This window comes from Cnephaeus nilssonii, assembly GCF_951640355.1.
Source record: "Cnephaeus nilssonii genome assembly, chromosome: 3".
Lineage (NCBI taxonomy): Eukaryota > Metazoa > Chordata > Mammalia > Chiroptera > Vespertilionidae > Cnephaeus > Cnephaeus nilssonii.
In genome coordinates this window covers 64863054-64878721 of record NC_137074.1, presented here as the reverse complement: position 1 = coordinate 64878721, position 15668 = coordinate 64863054, and the positions used below count along the sequence as shown (strand labels likewise).

Here is a 15668-nt window from a genome sequence, read left to right as displayed (position 1 = left end):
CTGGCTTTCTCAATCGGGAGGGAGACAAAAGCTCCTGACTGCTCTGAACTCCAGTTCCGGGCGAGACTCTGGGGACCCAGACTCATGCGGGGAGAAACTGGACTGTCGGGCAACGGGCGGAACTCTAGGGCGGCTTTCTCTCAGAGGTGCTTGCAGCGATTACCGCGGGACACTGAGACCCAGGTGCCTCTTAGGGCAGGGCTGACGGGAAGCCATTGCTATTTGCTCCGCCCTGAGACTCCGCCCCATCCAAGCTGAGGGCAGAGGATTTTGCATATGAATGGCCTGGTCCTTTGAGTTCTAAACTTACCTAACAAACTGCAGCTAACTCAGTGAGACCCAGAACATCCAAAAGAAGGCCCAAGGCCCCATAGAACCTTGCATTGCTTCACAGCTGGGCCTCATCTGGGCACCTCCAAAACCCAAACAAAGAAGAGGAATCTGAAGATCTCTTCGTAGCTCCTGCTGGGTGGCCTCAGGCAGAGGCTAAATTAGCACCTCCTTGGAGCTCCAAGAGCCAGTGTTCCCAGGGGTCAGAGTGGGACCATCCAGATTACAACTCCTCAGATCCATAAGGGACACACTCAGAGGGCAGACTCAGTGAGCACCAAAGCCCCACTGAAGCAAGTCTTGTCTCATAAGGGTGTCTCCAGCACAGAAGTTCTCCTGGCATAGACACAGCTGATCCTCACAGCCAATTGGCCTGGAGATCAATTCCTCCCAGTGATACCAACAACAATCAAGGCTTAACTACAACAAGACTGTGCACACAGACCACAAAGGGGTGCACCAAGAGTGTCCACCTCAGGTAACTGGGAGGCTGACCCATTGGACCATATAGGACACCTAGCTCACAAAGATACCCTACCAACTCAGGGAAGCAGTGAAAATGTGGAGACAAAAAAAAACAGATCACAAACAAAAGAAATGGAGGAAAACAAACAACTGGATATAGAATTCAAAATCACGGTTATAAGGTTTTTCAAGAATTTCCTAGAAAAGGCCGATAAATTTAGGGAGACCCTTGAGGATATGAAAAATGACCAACTAGAAATTAAACATACACTGACTGAAATAAAAAAATAAAAAATATACAGAGTCCCAACAGCAGACTAGAGGAACGCAAGAATCAAGTCAAAGATTTGAAATACAAAGAAGCAAAAAACACTCAACCAGAAAAGCAAAAAGAAAAAATAATCCAAAAAGTTGAAGTTGAAGGTAGTGTAAGAAGCCTTTAGGACAACTTCAAGCGTACCAACATCAGAATTATGGGGGTGCCAGAAGAAAAGAAAGAGCAAGATACTCAAAACCTATTTGAAGAAATAATTACAGAAAACTTCCCGCACTTGGTGAAAGAAATAGACTTACAAGTCCAGGAAGCGCACAGAACCCCAAACAAAAGGAATCCAAAGAGGACCACACCAAGACACATCATAATTAAAATGCCAAGAGCAAAAGACAAAGAGAGAATATTAAAAGCAGCAAGAGAAAAGCAGTTAGTTATCTACAAGGGAGCACCCATAAGATTGTCAGCTGATTTCTCAGCAGAAACTATGCAAGCCAGATGGGAATGGCAAGAAATATTCAAAGTGATGAATAGCAAGAACCTACAACCAAGATTACTCTACCCAGCAAGCTATCATTCAGAATTGAAGGTCAGATAAAGAGCTTCACAGATAAGAAAAAGCTAAAGGAGTTCATCACTGCCAAACTAGTATTATATGAAATGCTGAAGGGTATTCTTTAAGAAGAGGAAGAAGAAGAAAAAGGTAAAGATAAGAATTATGAACAACAAATACATATCAACAAGTGAATCTAAAAATCAAGTGAATAAAAAATCTGATGAACAGAATAAACTGGTGAATATAATAGAATCAGGGGCATAGAAAGGGAGTGAACTGACAATTCTTGTGGGGAAAGGGGTGTGGGGGTGCGGGAAGAGACTGGACAAAAATCGTACACCTATGGATGAGGACAGTGGGGGGAGGTAAGGGCAGAGGGTGGGGTGGGAACAAGGTGGAGGGGAGCTATAGGGGGAAAAAAGAGGAAAAATTGTAATAATCTGAACAATAAAGATTTATTTTTTAAAAAAATAAATTAATTAATTAATTAAGTTTTTATTGGTAGTTCATCTCATGGTAAAATTGCGTAACATGTAATGAACCTAAAGCAGTCATATTTTAGTGCAAAAAATTAAAATTTAAAAGCTATCAAGACTACATCATAAAATTTCCAAAAGCCTCCTAATATTTAAATCAAAAAAGGGGGGATAGTAGAAGAATATCATGTAAGGAAAAATATCCTGTAAGTAAATTACATCTACAAAATTTTTACTTTAGAAAATTAACTTTCATTTGTAATGCTAATAGCAAGACACCCATGTAAAACATACATGGTGTCAAAACAAGCCAAAGGAAAATCGTTTGGGCAAAAAATAAAAAAGGATCGCAAGTCAAATTTATAGAAAAGATTCCTTTATTAACTTTCGGTAGAGAATATGTTTGTATAGTTTCAGAAAACAACTCCGAGACCATGTGGATTCCCGCAACAGAGAGGAACTGACAGGACTAACTACTCCAGCCTTGAAGACAGAAGAGAAACAGTCCAGAGATGGAAGACGCTGACGACGCCTTGCCATACTAGCAGTCAGTAGCTGTGCGTCACTGCAGGTTGCCCAGGACCAAACCAGAGAGGGTCGGACCTGCAATACCACCATCTGTCCACCATCCAGAACTGAAATATCATTGCTGACATGTACATATAAGGAACTGTTTGACATTGAAATTGGGACTCAAAAGAACTGTTGGCCCAGAAAGAAACTCACTACAGACTGATTCATTTGCCTCTCAGCATAACTATTATTGCTTGTCTCATTTTCGGTTCTTATAAGTGTATTCCTAGTAGCACATAATCTCACTCATCTAGGGAAAATGATGAACAACATAGACTGATGAACAAGAACAGACCCGGAGTCAAGGAAGCATAGATCAGACTGTCGGACCTCAGAGGGAAGGTAGGGGAGGGTGGGGATAAGGGGGAGAGATCAACCAAAGGACTTGTGTGCATGCATATGAGCCTAACCAGTGGTCACAGACAACAGGGGGGTGGGGGCATGCGTGGGGAGGGGTTTGGGATGGGAATGGGGCGATGAGGACAAATATGTGATACCTTAATCAATAAAGAAATTTAAAAAAAAAAGGCTAACACAAATGATGATATCCTATTACAATGGAATCCTAAATAATAAAAGGATAATATGCAAATTGACCAAACAGCGGAATGACCAGTCGCTATGATGAGCACTGACCACCAGGGGGCAGACGCTCTATGCAGGAGCTGCCCCCTGATGGTCAGTGTACTCCCACAGGGGGAGTGCCACTCAGCCAGAAGCCAGGCTCATGGCTGGTGAGTACAACAGTGGTAGTGGGAGCTTCTCCCTGAGGCAGCACTAAAGAGCAGCGAGCCCGGCTTCTGGCTGAGCAGTGCTCACATAGGGAATTCCCATGGGGAGTGGGCCTAAACTAGCTAGCAGGCAGACATCCTGCCAGTGGTCCCAGACTGTGAGAGGGCACAGGCCCGGCTGAGGGACATCCCGTCAGTGCACGAATATCATGCACCGGGCCTCTAGTCCTATCTAATAAAAAAGTAATATGCAAACTGACCGTCACTCCAACACACAAGATGGCCGCCCCATGTGGTCAAAGATGGCTGCCCCCATGTGGACACAAGATGGCCACCACAAGATGGCCAGCAGGGGAGGGCAGTTGTGGGTGATCAGTCCAGCAAGGGAGGGCAGTTAGGAGGGACCAGGCCTGCAAGGGAGGGCAATTGGGAGGGACTAGGCCTGCAGGGGAGTGGAGCTGGGGGGGGGGGACACCAGGCCTGTAGGGGAGGGCAGTTGGGGGCGACCGGGCCTGCAGGGGAGGGCAGTTGGGGGAGACCAGGCCTGCAGGGGAGGGCAGTTGGGGGGGGGGGACCAGGCCTGCAGGGGAGGGCAGTTGGGGGGGCCCAGGCCTGCAGGGGAGGACAGTTGGGAGCGACCAGGCCTGCAGGGGAGGGCAGTTGGGGGCAACCAGGCCAGCAGGGGAGGGCAGTTGGGGGCAACCAGGCCTGCAGGGGAAGGCAGTTAGGGGTGACCCAGACCTGCAGGGGAGGGCAGTTGGGAGGGACCAGGCCTGCAGGGGAGGGCAGTTGGGGGGAACCCAGGCCTGCAAGGGTGGGCAGTTTGGGGGGACCAGGCCTGCAGGGGAGGGCAGTTGGAGGGGGGGGATCAGGCCTGCAGGGGAGGGCATTTGTGGGGGACCATGCCAGCAGGGGAGGGCAGTTGGGGGGGACCAGGCCAGCAGGGGAGGGCAGTTGGGGGGACCAGGCCTGCAGAGGAGGGCAGTTGGGGGCGACCAGGCCAGCAGGGGAGGGCAGTTGGGTGCGACCAGGCCTGCAGGGTAGGACAGTTGGGGGGGACCAGGGCTGCAGGGTAGGACAGTTGGGGGGGACCAGGGCTGCAGGGGAGGACAGTTGGGGGTGACCAGGCCAGCAGGGGAGGGCAGTTAGGGGCTACCAGGCTGGCAAGGAAGGGCCCTTGTGGGGGACCAGGCCGGCAGGGGAGGGCATTTAGGGCAATCGGGCTGGCAGGAGAGATGTTAGGCATCGATCAGTCTGGCAGGGGAGTGGTTAGGGGGTGATCAGGCTGGCAGACAGAAGCAGTTAGGGGCAATCAGGCAGGCAGGCAGGCGAGCGGTTGAGAGACAGCAGTCCTGGATTGTGAGAGGGATCCCAGATTGGAGAGGGTGTAGGCTGGGCTGAGGGACACCACCCCCCTGTACACAAATTTTGTGCACCGGACCTCTAGTCCTACCTAATAATAGACAAATATGCAAATTGACTGCACCTTCGCTACGCCCAAGCCACGCCCACCAGCCAATCAGGACGAGTATGCAAATTACCCCAACAAACATGGCGGCTAATTTGCATATCAAGACAGCGTAGAAAGAAGCCAAGAGCTGCAGAAGGGAGCAAAGCTGCGGAGAAGCAAGCAAGGGGGGGGAGGAGAAGGGAGGAGCGGAGGCAGGGCCAGGGGAGAAGGGAGAAAAGCAGGTGGGCTGGCGGAGAAGTCGGGCTGGGGGACAAGGGAGGAGCGGAGGCGGGGCCGGGGGAGAAGGGAGAAAAGCAGGCGGGCTGGCGGAGAAGGCGGGCCGGGGGACAAGGGAGGAGCGGAGGTGGGGCCGGGGGAAAAGGGAAAAGCAGGCGGGCTGGCGGAGAAGGCGGGCCGGGGGACAAGGGAGGAGCGGAGGCAGGGCCGGGGGAGAAGGGAAAAGCAGGAAACCCTATTGCAGGATTTTTCCTGCAACGGGAACACTAGTACTATATAACCAGTAAAATGTTTCAACACATGACGAAAGGTATCTACAACTAAGTCTACTAGGTACCACTGAGTGAAAATATAAAGCAGGTTGTGAAACTACTCAGACATAGTCACAAAGCAATGTCTAAAGAGATATGTAACAAGTTTTAGCAATGATTATAACTTGAGCATAGAATGTCTATTTATTTATTTATCTGAATTTTTAAGATGTTTTTATTGTTGACAGTATTCAATTTATTTTTTAATCTTTTTATGCCTTCCATGTTGTTTCCATTTTTATTGTTTTGATTGCAGTGAGCAGGCTTTATCCTCATTATCAGAAGAAACAAAACACTTAAGAGAAAATTGTCATCTTAAATAAGCTGAGATTTTAGTGGAGGTTGATAAGGTGTGGAAAACAAAATAAAAGAAGACATCCTTAGAAGATTCTAGGTAAGAATTTAAGATAGTAAAGAACATGATTGGAGAAAATAAAAGAAATGCCTAGTAAATACAGTTGCATACATATACGAGGACATGTAATCATGGGACTGAATAATTCAAGATTTTAAAGATCTAAAAATCATATGGTCCATTTGATCATGTAAAAACTGTACTAGAAGATTGTTGGGAGTGTGGGAAGAATTAAACATAGCCATACAGAAACTTAAGAGAATGAAAAATTATGAGACAATTATTAACTCCAAAAAACTATTCATGACAGGGAACAAGAATAACCATTTAAACAATGGGGGATTATCTGTTCACAAGTTATGAATAAAAATGAGGTGACTTCTTACCTGCTTCAGCGCAGGGGAACATGGGATCAGCTCTCCTATTCTGTTAATCCCAGCATTGATTTTCTTCTTCCTATGCCTCTCCACTAGAGAGAGGGGAAAATCCATTTATCAAACCTACAGACAATTTGCTTCATTCTCCCTAATAAAGAAATTTTAGGCTAAGAAAATCTTATCTAATAGTATCTACTAACTTTAGTAAGATTTCTAAGAATGTCAGAAATTAAGTCTAGTATTATGAAAATTGATATAGCCAATACTTTTATTAGCCCTTTAAAGATGAGATCTATAATTACTAAATTCAAATTATAAACAAATTGCTAATATTACATTACTGTTAGGCAATTATATTGTAGTTCAAGTATTACTAGAGATTTTAACAACCAAATTTCAAGAACCCACTAATAAGCTAAGTTACTAGAAAATTGCCTCTTTATAGAAGATGGGCAAATGAGACCTTTCTAAACAAATTAGGATGACTGGAGAACATTTGTGGAATAGAAACAGCTATTAGTTATAACTTAAAATAGACAAGAAAATGGGATCTGGGTTGTTTACTTTGGCCACATAGAAATTTTCCCATCCAAGAAATTGGGTATCTGACAACTTCTTAATGAACTGGGAAATGTTCCGGGTTTATGTGCTACAACTTTAAAAGTTGTATAGAAGGATCAAGAAGATACAAGAGAAAAAAAAAAAAGAAGATACAAGAGCCCTAGCTGATTTGGCTCAGTGGATAGAGCGTTGGCCTGCGGACTGAAGGGTCCCAGGTTCGATTCCGGTCAAGGGCACATGCCCAGGTTGCGGGCTAGTTCCCCTGTAGGGGGTTTGCAGGAGGCAGTCGATCAATGATTCTCATCATTAGTGTTTCTCTCTCTCTCTCCCTCTCCCTCTCCCTCTCTGAAATCAATAAAAATACATTAAAAAAATAAAAGAGGATACAAGATATTACTAAATAATTTCTATAAGTTCTATAAGACACTGTTAGTAGAAACATTGGTCTTGGCTATTTTCTGTGAGAAAGTTTTCTAAAATCTTCCTGTCTAATAAGATTCCAGTGCTTCTAAAAGGATGATCTTTCAAATTGTAGCATAGGTAGGTCTTGCTTTGCAAAAGATATTCTTTTTGCTTCAGAATCTAGCAGTAAGAACATCCTTTTCAATGATATCTAATCATTCTGAATAAATTACTATCAGAACATATTTACAGCACCATGTGACAGTTGCACCAATAAAACATTTAGGTCAAGCATGTCAAACTCGACCCACGGGCCACATGCAGCCCACAACGAATATTTTTGTGGCCCAGACAATATAATGGTATGCAAGAGATGTTTTAATAAAAATTTCACAACGTAATTTTTATAATATCCTGTTATACATTATTAATAAAGAACTATAACGTTCACTAATGACTGATTACTATAATGGTGTGGCATTCATTTCCCTTATGCACATTATGCGCAGGCGCACCATTTCTCTCCACTAATACTAGCAGCAAATATTTTAGCAGCTGATTGCCATGTCATTAGTCTTGGACTGACTTGTTTGGTGTGGGCAACAGGAAATATTTCACTTTCGGAGGACAAGAAAAATAGGTTTATTTGCGTTACGCTTACTAATTTGTGCAGTTATTCAGTGTCTGGTAAGTTAATGTTCAAGAAAAAATATTAATTTTTATTAAAATGTCCTATTATTTTATATTAACGATTACTCATTGATTTCAGCCCTTTGTATTCAGCATGTCTCTATCGAAATAAACCTACGTTTCTATGAAAATTGAAGCTTTTGTTTTTTTGCGGCCCACATAAACCTAAACCTTATTTGGCCCGTGTTAGCCTTTGAGTTTGACATGCCTGATTTAAGTCATATACGAAAGAGCTTAAACTCATATGGCCAAAAAAAAAAAAAAAGCAAAGCAATACATATAGTTCACCTTTCTTCTGAATTCTCTAACAATAGTATCTGTTGTTATCTAGGAGCAGACTTTTTAATGTGTGGAGGTAAAAACAACAACATTAAGAATCTTTACCCATGGTGATAAAGGGGAATTAAAGGCAGTCAACTCCCTTCTGGGGAACAGCAATATTCCACCAGTGGTCAACACTTCTCTCCATAGATAAAATTTTCCCCAGGGTTAGGGAAAGGAAGGTATCAATTATAATATAGATAACAGAAATTAACTTCTATTTTTTTAGATAGATTTCAGTGAAGTCTCTGATGGAAAATAAATGTTATAAAATGTACCAAATTGTAAATGTATGTGCTATTACTTCTATACATGTTTATCTGGCTTTGGCCTATAATTTTGATGTTTGAGATAAAATTAAATATTTTCTATACTTCTTCCTATAATTTAGGACTTCACAACTTAAGACTGTTCACATTTTAAGTAGGTACCTTTAAGATCTACAGCCTGCTGCTCACCTCTTTCCTATTCCTCAAGGCAGCCAGCTCTCTGTGGAATTTCTGCAAAGATACATACTCTACTTTCTATTTAGGAAAAGTACATCTGGAATCACTCAAAATACTAAAATCACTCAGTGAGTGAAATCACTTAACACACTAGCTCCAGGGGTATATTAACCCTTAAATTATCTAAATAGACAATAAATCAGAAGATGATAAGCAAGCCATCTTCATGAGCTTCAGGGGTGTTCAGTCAATTAAGAATAAGAAAGAAAGACTTTTCTAAAAATGGTTCTATACATATAGCATAAAAGCTTATAATCAACTGTAGTATAATTTCATTTTGAATACAAAAACGTTAACAAATAAAACTTAAATTGCTGTTTCTACCTGCATTGTGTGTCTCCCGGTTTTTCTTTCTGAAACAAAAAGTGGAGATAAAAGGAACATGAAAATAATAGAAAGCCATTTTCACCACTTTATATTTTGAGAACCATAAAAATCAATTTTATGAATTTGTATTTGTTGCATCAATAAGAAACTATCTAAATAAAATTTATATATGTTAACAAGAACAGACCCAGAAACGAGGCATCAATCGGACTGTCGGGCCTCAGAGGGAGGGTAGGGGAGGGTGGGGGTAGGGGGGAGAGATCAACCAAAGGACTTGTGTGCATGCATACAAGCCTAACCAATGGTTAAGGAGGGGGTGGGGGCATCTGTGGGGAGGGGTGGGGGATGGGAATGGGGGGATGAGGACAAATATGTGACACCTTAATCAATAAAGAAATTTTTAAAAAAATTATATATGTTAATATATATAATGGTGTGTAATCTTAATATATATTATGTATGTAAACTTAACTGCAGATACATCAATATAAATTTAGAGTCCACAATTTCTGAAAGTAACTACAATTCTCTATTCTTACACACCTACAAGCCATTGGTCAGGAAGCAAATCAACAAAAACTACTTGAAAAATGTAATTAAGGAACTAGTCAACTCTCAAAGTAATGTGCCAAGTAGGTGACTTCTTTCTTTTGAGAGAGTAGAAGGGAGGGAAGGGGAGAGAAAGAGAGAAACATTGATTGGTTGCCTCCCACACCCACCCGACTGGGGGTGGGGATGGAACCTGCAACCCAGGTATGCGCCTTTGACAAGGAATTGAACCCGAGACCCTTCGGTGCTCAGGCCGATGCTCTATTCACTGAGTAACACCGGCCAGGGCACAAGTAGATGACTTCTGATGTTTGCCTGGCACCCAGGCTGAGGTGGAGGTGAGTGTATAAAGGAGATAAGCAACAGCAGGGAGGAACCTGGAAATCCCCAGGAAGGTAACTATGGCAACCACGAGCACCCAAGCACTGACAAGTGGCATTTCAGCCATCTTTTGCAATTATGTACCTTAAATTATCCAAACCCTTAAATTTTATTAAAAGCTAATCTATTAAAAAGATTGATTTTTTCCCTTTCAGGTACTATTATTCAATACATTAACATTTTCTAACAGCTATTGGGTAAAAAAAGAGAATAGTGATTTTAATATTAATGGAATCAGCCTGGCCAGTGGAGTTCAATAGCTGAGCATAGGCCTATGAATCAGGAGGTCATGGTTTGATTTCTGATCAGGACACATTCCCAGGTTGAAGGCTCAATCCCCGGGGGGGTAGGAGGAGGTGTGGGGGGAGGTTCAAGGGGGGGGCATGCAGAAGGCAGCTGATCAATGATTCTCTCACCATTGATGTTTCTATCTCTCCCTCTCCCTTACTCTCTGAAATCAATAAAAATATTTTTTTTAAATTAATGGAAACATTGGCCATGTAATTCTAAGCAGAAACACTGGCCAAAACGGTAGAAATCCAGAAGGGGGGATATACAAAGAACCAAAAATAATATTGTACTGATATGCATATTGACATAACGGTTTCTAATGTCACAAAATGTCTATTCAAACTGAATTCAGCCTGCATGAGCTTAAGATCTACAAAGACTAATCCTGTCTGGAGTAAAAACTTTCAGAAGAAACTAAACATTTAGAATAGATTTGGTATTACACTTGGTACACTGCTGGCAGAATAAGAACAGGTAAATGTTAACTATGTACCTTTTTCTATAAAGCGATTTCTATCTATCCACACATTTTGAAAGAGTAATGGTTTTCTAGGCACCCAAATGAAAGTTCCCTAAGGATTACCTATTTAATAAAGTAGGGACTAATTCTGCTTCTTATCTTCTAAAATGATATTATTTTTGAACTGTGGCTACTTACCTGTGCTGCTTTTTTGTAGGAGTCTCATTTTCTGTCATTTCTGGCATGGTTACAGTGATAGGGACCTACAAGGCATGGAAAGACACACCAGAAAGTTTAAAATCATTCTAGTATCTCGGGAAAATTCATAGCAATTTGGTTCAAATACCAAATGCTAAAAAAATAAAAGTGATATCATGAAAAAAGCACTGGAGATAGAAAAATGTATAAGAAAAAAGGACAAAAACATTATATCTAGCAGTGGAGAACAAGATGAATGTCAAATGTGAGGTGTAGCCAAAAAGCAGAGAGAAAGACCATATGGACTTGGAAATCAAGGAAAGTTAATCAAGGGTGTGGATTTGAGCAAGACCTAGAAAGACAGGTAAAACATACTTGAGTTGGGAGAGTATGTTCTTTGTTCATGATACTGTTTATGATACAAAATTTAACCTAGAACAATGGACCCTCTCTCTGAACACAGAACAAACAAAAGTGACAAGCAGACAAACATGTAATATTCTATACATGGAAGCATTCATTCATTTATTCACTCATTTGCTAGGCTTCTTTCATTTCAAACTGAAAAAAGTCTTAAGTTACCATTTTGAGAGTCATTAAACTCTGAGTATGAAAATTCTATTTATATTTAAAATATCATAATAGTGAGAAACCAAGATGGCAGCATAGGTAAACACCTAACCTGCTGCCTCGCACAACAATTTCAAAACTACAACTAAAAGACAAAACGGACATCATCCAGAACCACAGGAAGGCTGGCTGAGTGGAAATTCTACAATTAGAAGGAAAGAGAAAAGCACACTGAGACTCAGAGGAGCTGCAGAAGGCAGAGGTACGGAGGCGCGTGCGCGGAGAGGGCTGGCAACTGAGTATGCGGCTGGCTTTCTCAATCAGGAGGGAGACAAAAGCTCCCAACTGCTCTGAACTCCAGTTCCGGAAGAGACTCTGGGGACCCAGACTCATTCAGGGAGAAAGTGGACTATCTGGCAGTGGGCGAAACTTAAGGGCGGCTTTCTCTCAGAGGTGCTTGCAGCGATTACCACGGGACACTGAGACCCAGGGGCCTCTTAGGGCAGGGCTGATGGGAAGCCATTGCTGTCTGCACTGCATGAGACTCCGCCCCATCCAAGCTGAGCACAGAGGCTTTTGCAAGTCTTGTCTCATAAGGTAGTCTCCAGCACAGAAGTTCTCCCAGCGTAGACACAGCTGATCCTCACAACCAATTGGCCTGGAGGTCAATTCCACCCAGTGATACCAACAACAATCAAGGCTTAACTACAACAAGACTGTGCACACAGACCACAAAGGGGTGCACCAAGAGTGTTCACCTCAGGTAACTGGGGAGGCTGAGCCACTGGGTCCTATAGGACACGTAGCACACAAAGCCACTCTATCAACTCAGGGAAGCAGCCAAAATGCGGAGACAAAGAAACAGGTCACAAATGAAAGAAATGGAGGAAAGCAAACGACTGGAGATAGAGTTCAAAACCACGGTTATAAGGTTTTTCAAGAATTTTCTAGAAAAGGCTAATAAATTTAGCGAGACCATCGAGGATATGAAAAAGGACCAACTAGAAATTAAGCATACACTGACTGAAATAAAGAATAATATACAGAGATCCAACAGCAGACTAGAGGATCGAAAGAATCAAGTCAAAGATTTGAAATACAAAGAAGCAAAAAACATCCAACTGAAAAAGCAAAAAGAAAAAAGAATCCAAAAATATGAAGATAGTGTAAGGAGCCTCTGAGACAACACTTCAAGCATACCAACATCCGAATTATAGGGGTGCCAGAAGAAGAGAGAGAGCAAGATATTGAAAACCTATTTGAAGAAATAATGACAGAAAACTTCCCCTACCTGGTGAAAGAAATAGACTTACAAGTTCAGAAAGCACAGAGAACCCCAAACAAAAGGAATCCAAAGAGGACCACACCAAGACACATCATAATTAAAATGCCAAGAGCAAAAGACAAAGAGAGAATATTAAAAGCAGCAAGAGAAAAACAGTTAGTTACCTACAAGGGAGCACCCATACAATTGTCAGCTGATTTCTCAACAGAAACTATGCAGGCCAGACGGGAGTGGCAAGAAATAGTCAAAGTGATGAATAGCAAGAACCTACAACCAAGATTACTCTACCCAGCAAAGCTGACATTCAGAATTGAAGGTCAGAATAAGAGCTTCACAGATAAGAACAAGCTAAAGGAGTTCATCACCGCCAAACCAGTATTATATGAAATGCTGAAGGGTATTCTTTAAGAAGAGGAAGAAGAAGAAAAAGGTAAAGATAAAAATTATGAACAACAAATACATATCTATCAACAAGTGAATCTAAAAATCAAGTGAATAAAAAATCTGATGAACAGAATAAACTGGTGAATATAATAGAATCAGGGGCATAGAAAGGGAGTGGACTGACAATTCTCGGGGGGAAAGGGGTGTGGGGGTGCAGGAAGAGACTGGACAAAAATCGTACACCTATGGATGAGGACAGTGTGGGGTGGGTAAGGGCAGAGGGTGGGGTGCGAACCGGGTGGAGGGGAGCTATGGGGTGAAAAAAGAGGAACAATTGTAATAATCGGAACAATAAAGATTTATTTTAAAAAAATCCTAATAGTAAAGAATGTATGTACTATAAGAAAATATACACATATGCCAAAAAAGCCTGAAAGCAAATACATTGAAATATTAATCATAGTTATGTAAGGCCAGCAATAATAGAGGTGATTTATTTCTCTTTTCTAATTTTCAAATATTCTGTAATGAAAACTAAAATGCTTTTAAATCTCAGGGATTGACAATCTTTCAAAAGAGGTTTGTCAAGTTGGGCTACCTGCCCTGGTGTGCTGGAGGACGAGCGGGTGTGGTTCCCCATTTTTCTCTGTCAGAGGAAGGAAGAAGGCAGCAAGTATGGAATCAGAAGCCAGAACAACTGTAAAACCTGATTCTGCCATTTCCTAGCTGTGAGGTCCTGGGCAAGTTGTATTACCTCTTGGAACCTCACATGTCTCATCTACAAAATGGGTCATAATCACAGTATCTAGATTATTGAGGTATTTCAAGAAAGGAAGGAAAGAATGCAAGGAGAGCACAACAGCAAGGAGCCTAGCAGTAAGAAGAAGTCAATAAATGCTAGCTACCAATATTAATGAGGTATTTTAGGTTAAGGCTTTAACCTGGGAAGTAAGTGAAGGGTCCTGGAAATAGTAGAAGTGAATGCAGAGGTGATGACAGGAAGTGCTGGCAGAAGCAGCCTAAGGAGAAATGTGTGCTTAAGACCCATTTTCAGCAGCTTATTCTACCTTCTCCTTAACACTTGTGAAGTTACATATCTGCCTAAAAGCAACACACTCATTAAATGACCATATAATGATAATGTGGGACATGTGAGAAAATAAATCCATCACTTTTCTTACCCAAAGGCTTGCAGAATTTCTTCACTTTTGATTCCTGGCTTCCAACGCCTCCCGTTTATGATTCAAATCTATCATCTTCTGCCAGAAGATGGTCTATAAGTTATGTTTTCTTCTTACTACACAAGAGAAAAATCAATACATGTTTATAGCAGCATGTAAGACAAGAACTGGTGATCTATGGCATGCAGGTAGATTTTCACTTGCAAGGCAATAAATGTAGTTGCTTTCAAAAGTCACTTTCCTAAGGCTTTCCCATGCTCCACCCCACAAAGATAACAGCACTGCAGCTCTGGGATGGTTGGTCCCCCGGTGACTTTCTCCTTTCTCTTAGGCATGCTCACTATCCCTTAGGTTCTCACTGTCCTCCATCTAGCTCTTACACTTAGGCCTGTCCTTAATTCTAAAATTACCTTTCCTTTAATTTCCTATTCCCCAGCTTCACTTCTCTCCTGTCAGAGTGACTGAAAACTTACTCAAGGACCTTTCACTAAGGCTACACTAGGAAGACAGCACTCAGACCTGTGCATTACATGAGTTCTGTAAACTAAAATTTATTTTAGGCTATAATAAAGAATTCAAAGCATTTATTTGAGCAAAAAGAGCAGTAGCCCAGGTGACAGATTCAGGTAGCACCCTAAATTGTGTTCCACCAAGTTAAAGGAGAGGCTGGGGGGGGGGGGGTTGTTTTAAAATATGATTTTATTGATTTTTAGAGAGAGAGGATGAGAGAGGGAGAGATAGAAACACTGATGAGAGAGAAACTGATTGGCTGCCTCCTGCACGCCAACTACTGGGGATCAAGCCTGCAACCCCGGCATGTGCCCTGACCGGGAATCAAACCGGAGAACTCTTGGTGCATATGACACAGCTCAACCAACTGAGCAACACCAGCTGGGTGAGGTGGTTTTTTTATAGCAGTAGTTCATATCCAGGGTCCCAATTAGGTCCATTTATAAAATGAAGTATCAAAATTGTGCAGTCCTGATTAGACAGGGCAGGTCTCAATCCATTGGTAGAAAAAGGAAAACAGGGTAGAAAGAGAAAGCAGAGAGTTCAGTCTGAGGTTCTTCCCAAAATACAGAGTACAAGAGGGACCCCTCTGAGCAACCAGCTGCTAGACTCTTATTGTTCATAAAATCTGGGCCCTCAGGTAGACCATGGGGAGTCCATCTCAGAAGATAAATGGATTAAAATTATGAAATATTATTAAGCTTTTTTAAAAAAGAAAATCCTGACATTTGTGACAACATGAATCAGCCTGAAGGACATTATGCTAAGTGAAAAAAGTCAGAATGCAGAAAGACAAATACTTCATTATCTCACTAACACTGTATGTGGGAAAGGAAAAAGTCAAATTCATAGGAATAGAGGTTGGAATGGTGGTTACCAGTGGGTAGGGAGTAAGGGAAATGGGGAAAGGTTGGTCAAAG

General features: G+C 42.1%; 1 protein-coding gene across 1 annotated transcript in view; it reads right to left on the bottom strand.

Moving 5' to 3' along the window:
* The window catches only part of USF3 (upstream transcription factor family member 3), a 53726-nt gene that overhangs the window by 24008 nt on the left and 14050 nt on the right, over positions 1-15668 (bottom strand). Inside the window, exons 2-5 of the mRNA XM_079766633.1 lie at positions 14239-14354; positions 10819-10883; positions 8937-8965; positions 6142-6224 (exon numbers count right to left, since the gene is read on the bottom strand). Of these exons, the coding sequence (XP_079622759.1) occupies positions 6142-6224; positions 8937-8965; positions 10819-10865 (159 nt within the window). The 5' untranslated portion in view covers positions 10866-10883; positions 14239-14354. The remainder of the gene's footprint in view (positions 1-6141; positions 6225-8936; positions 8966-10818; positions 10884-14238; positions 14355-15668) is intronic.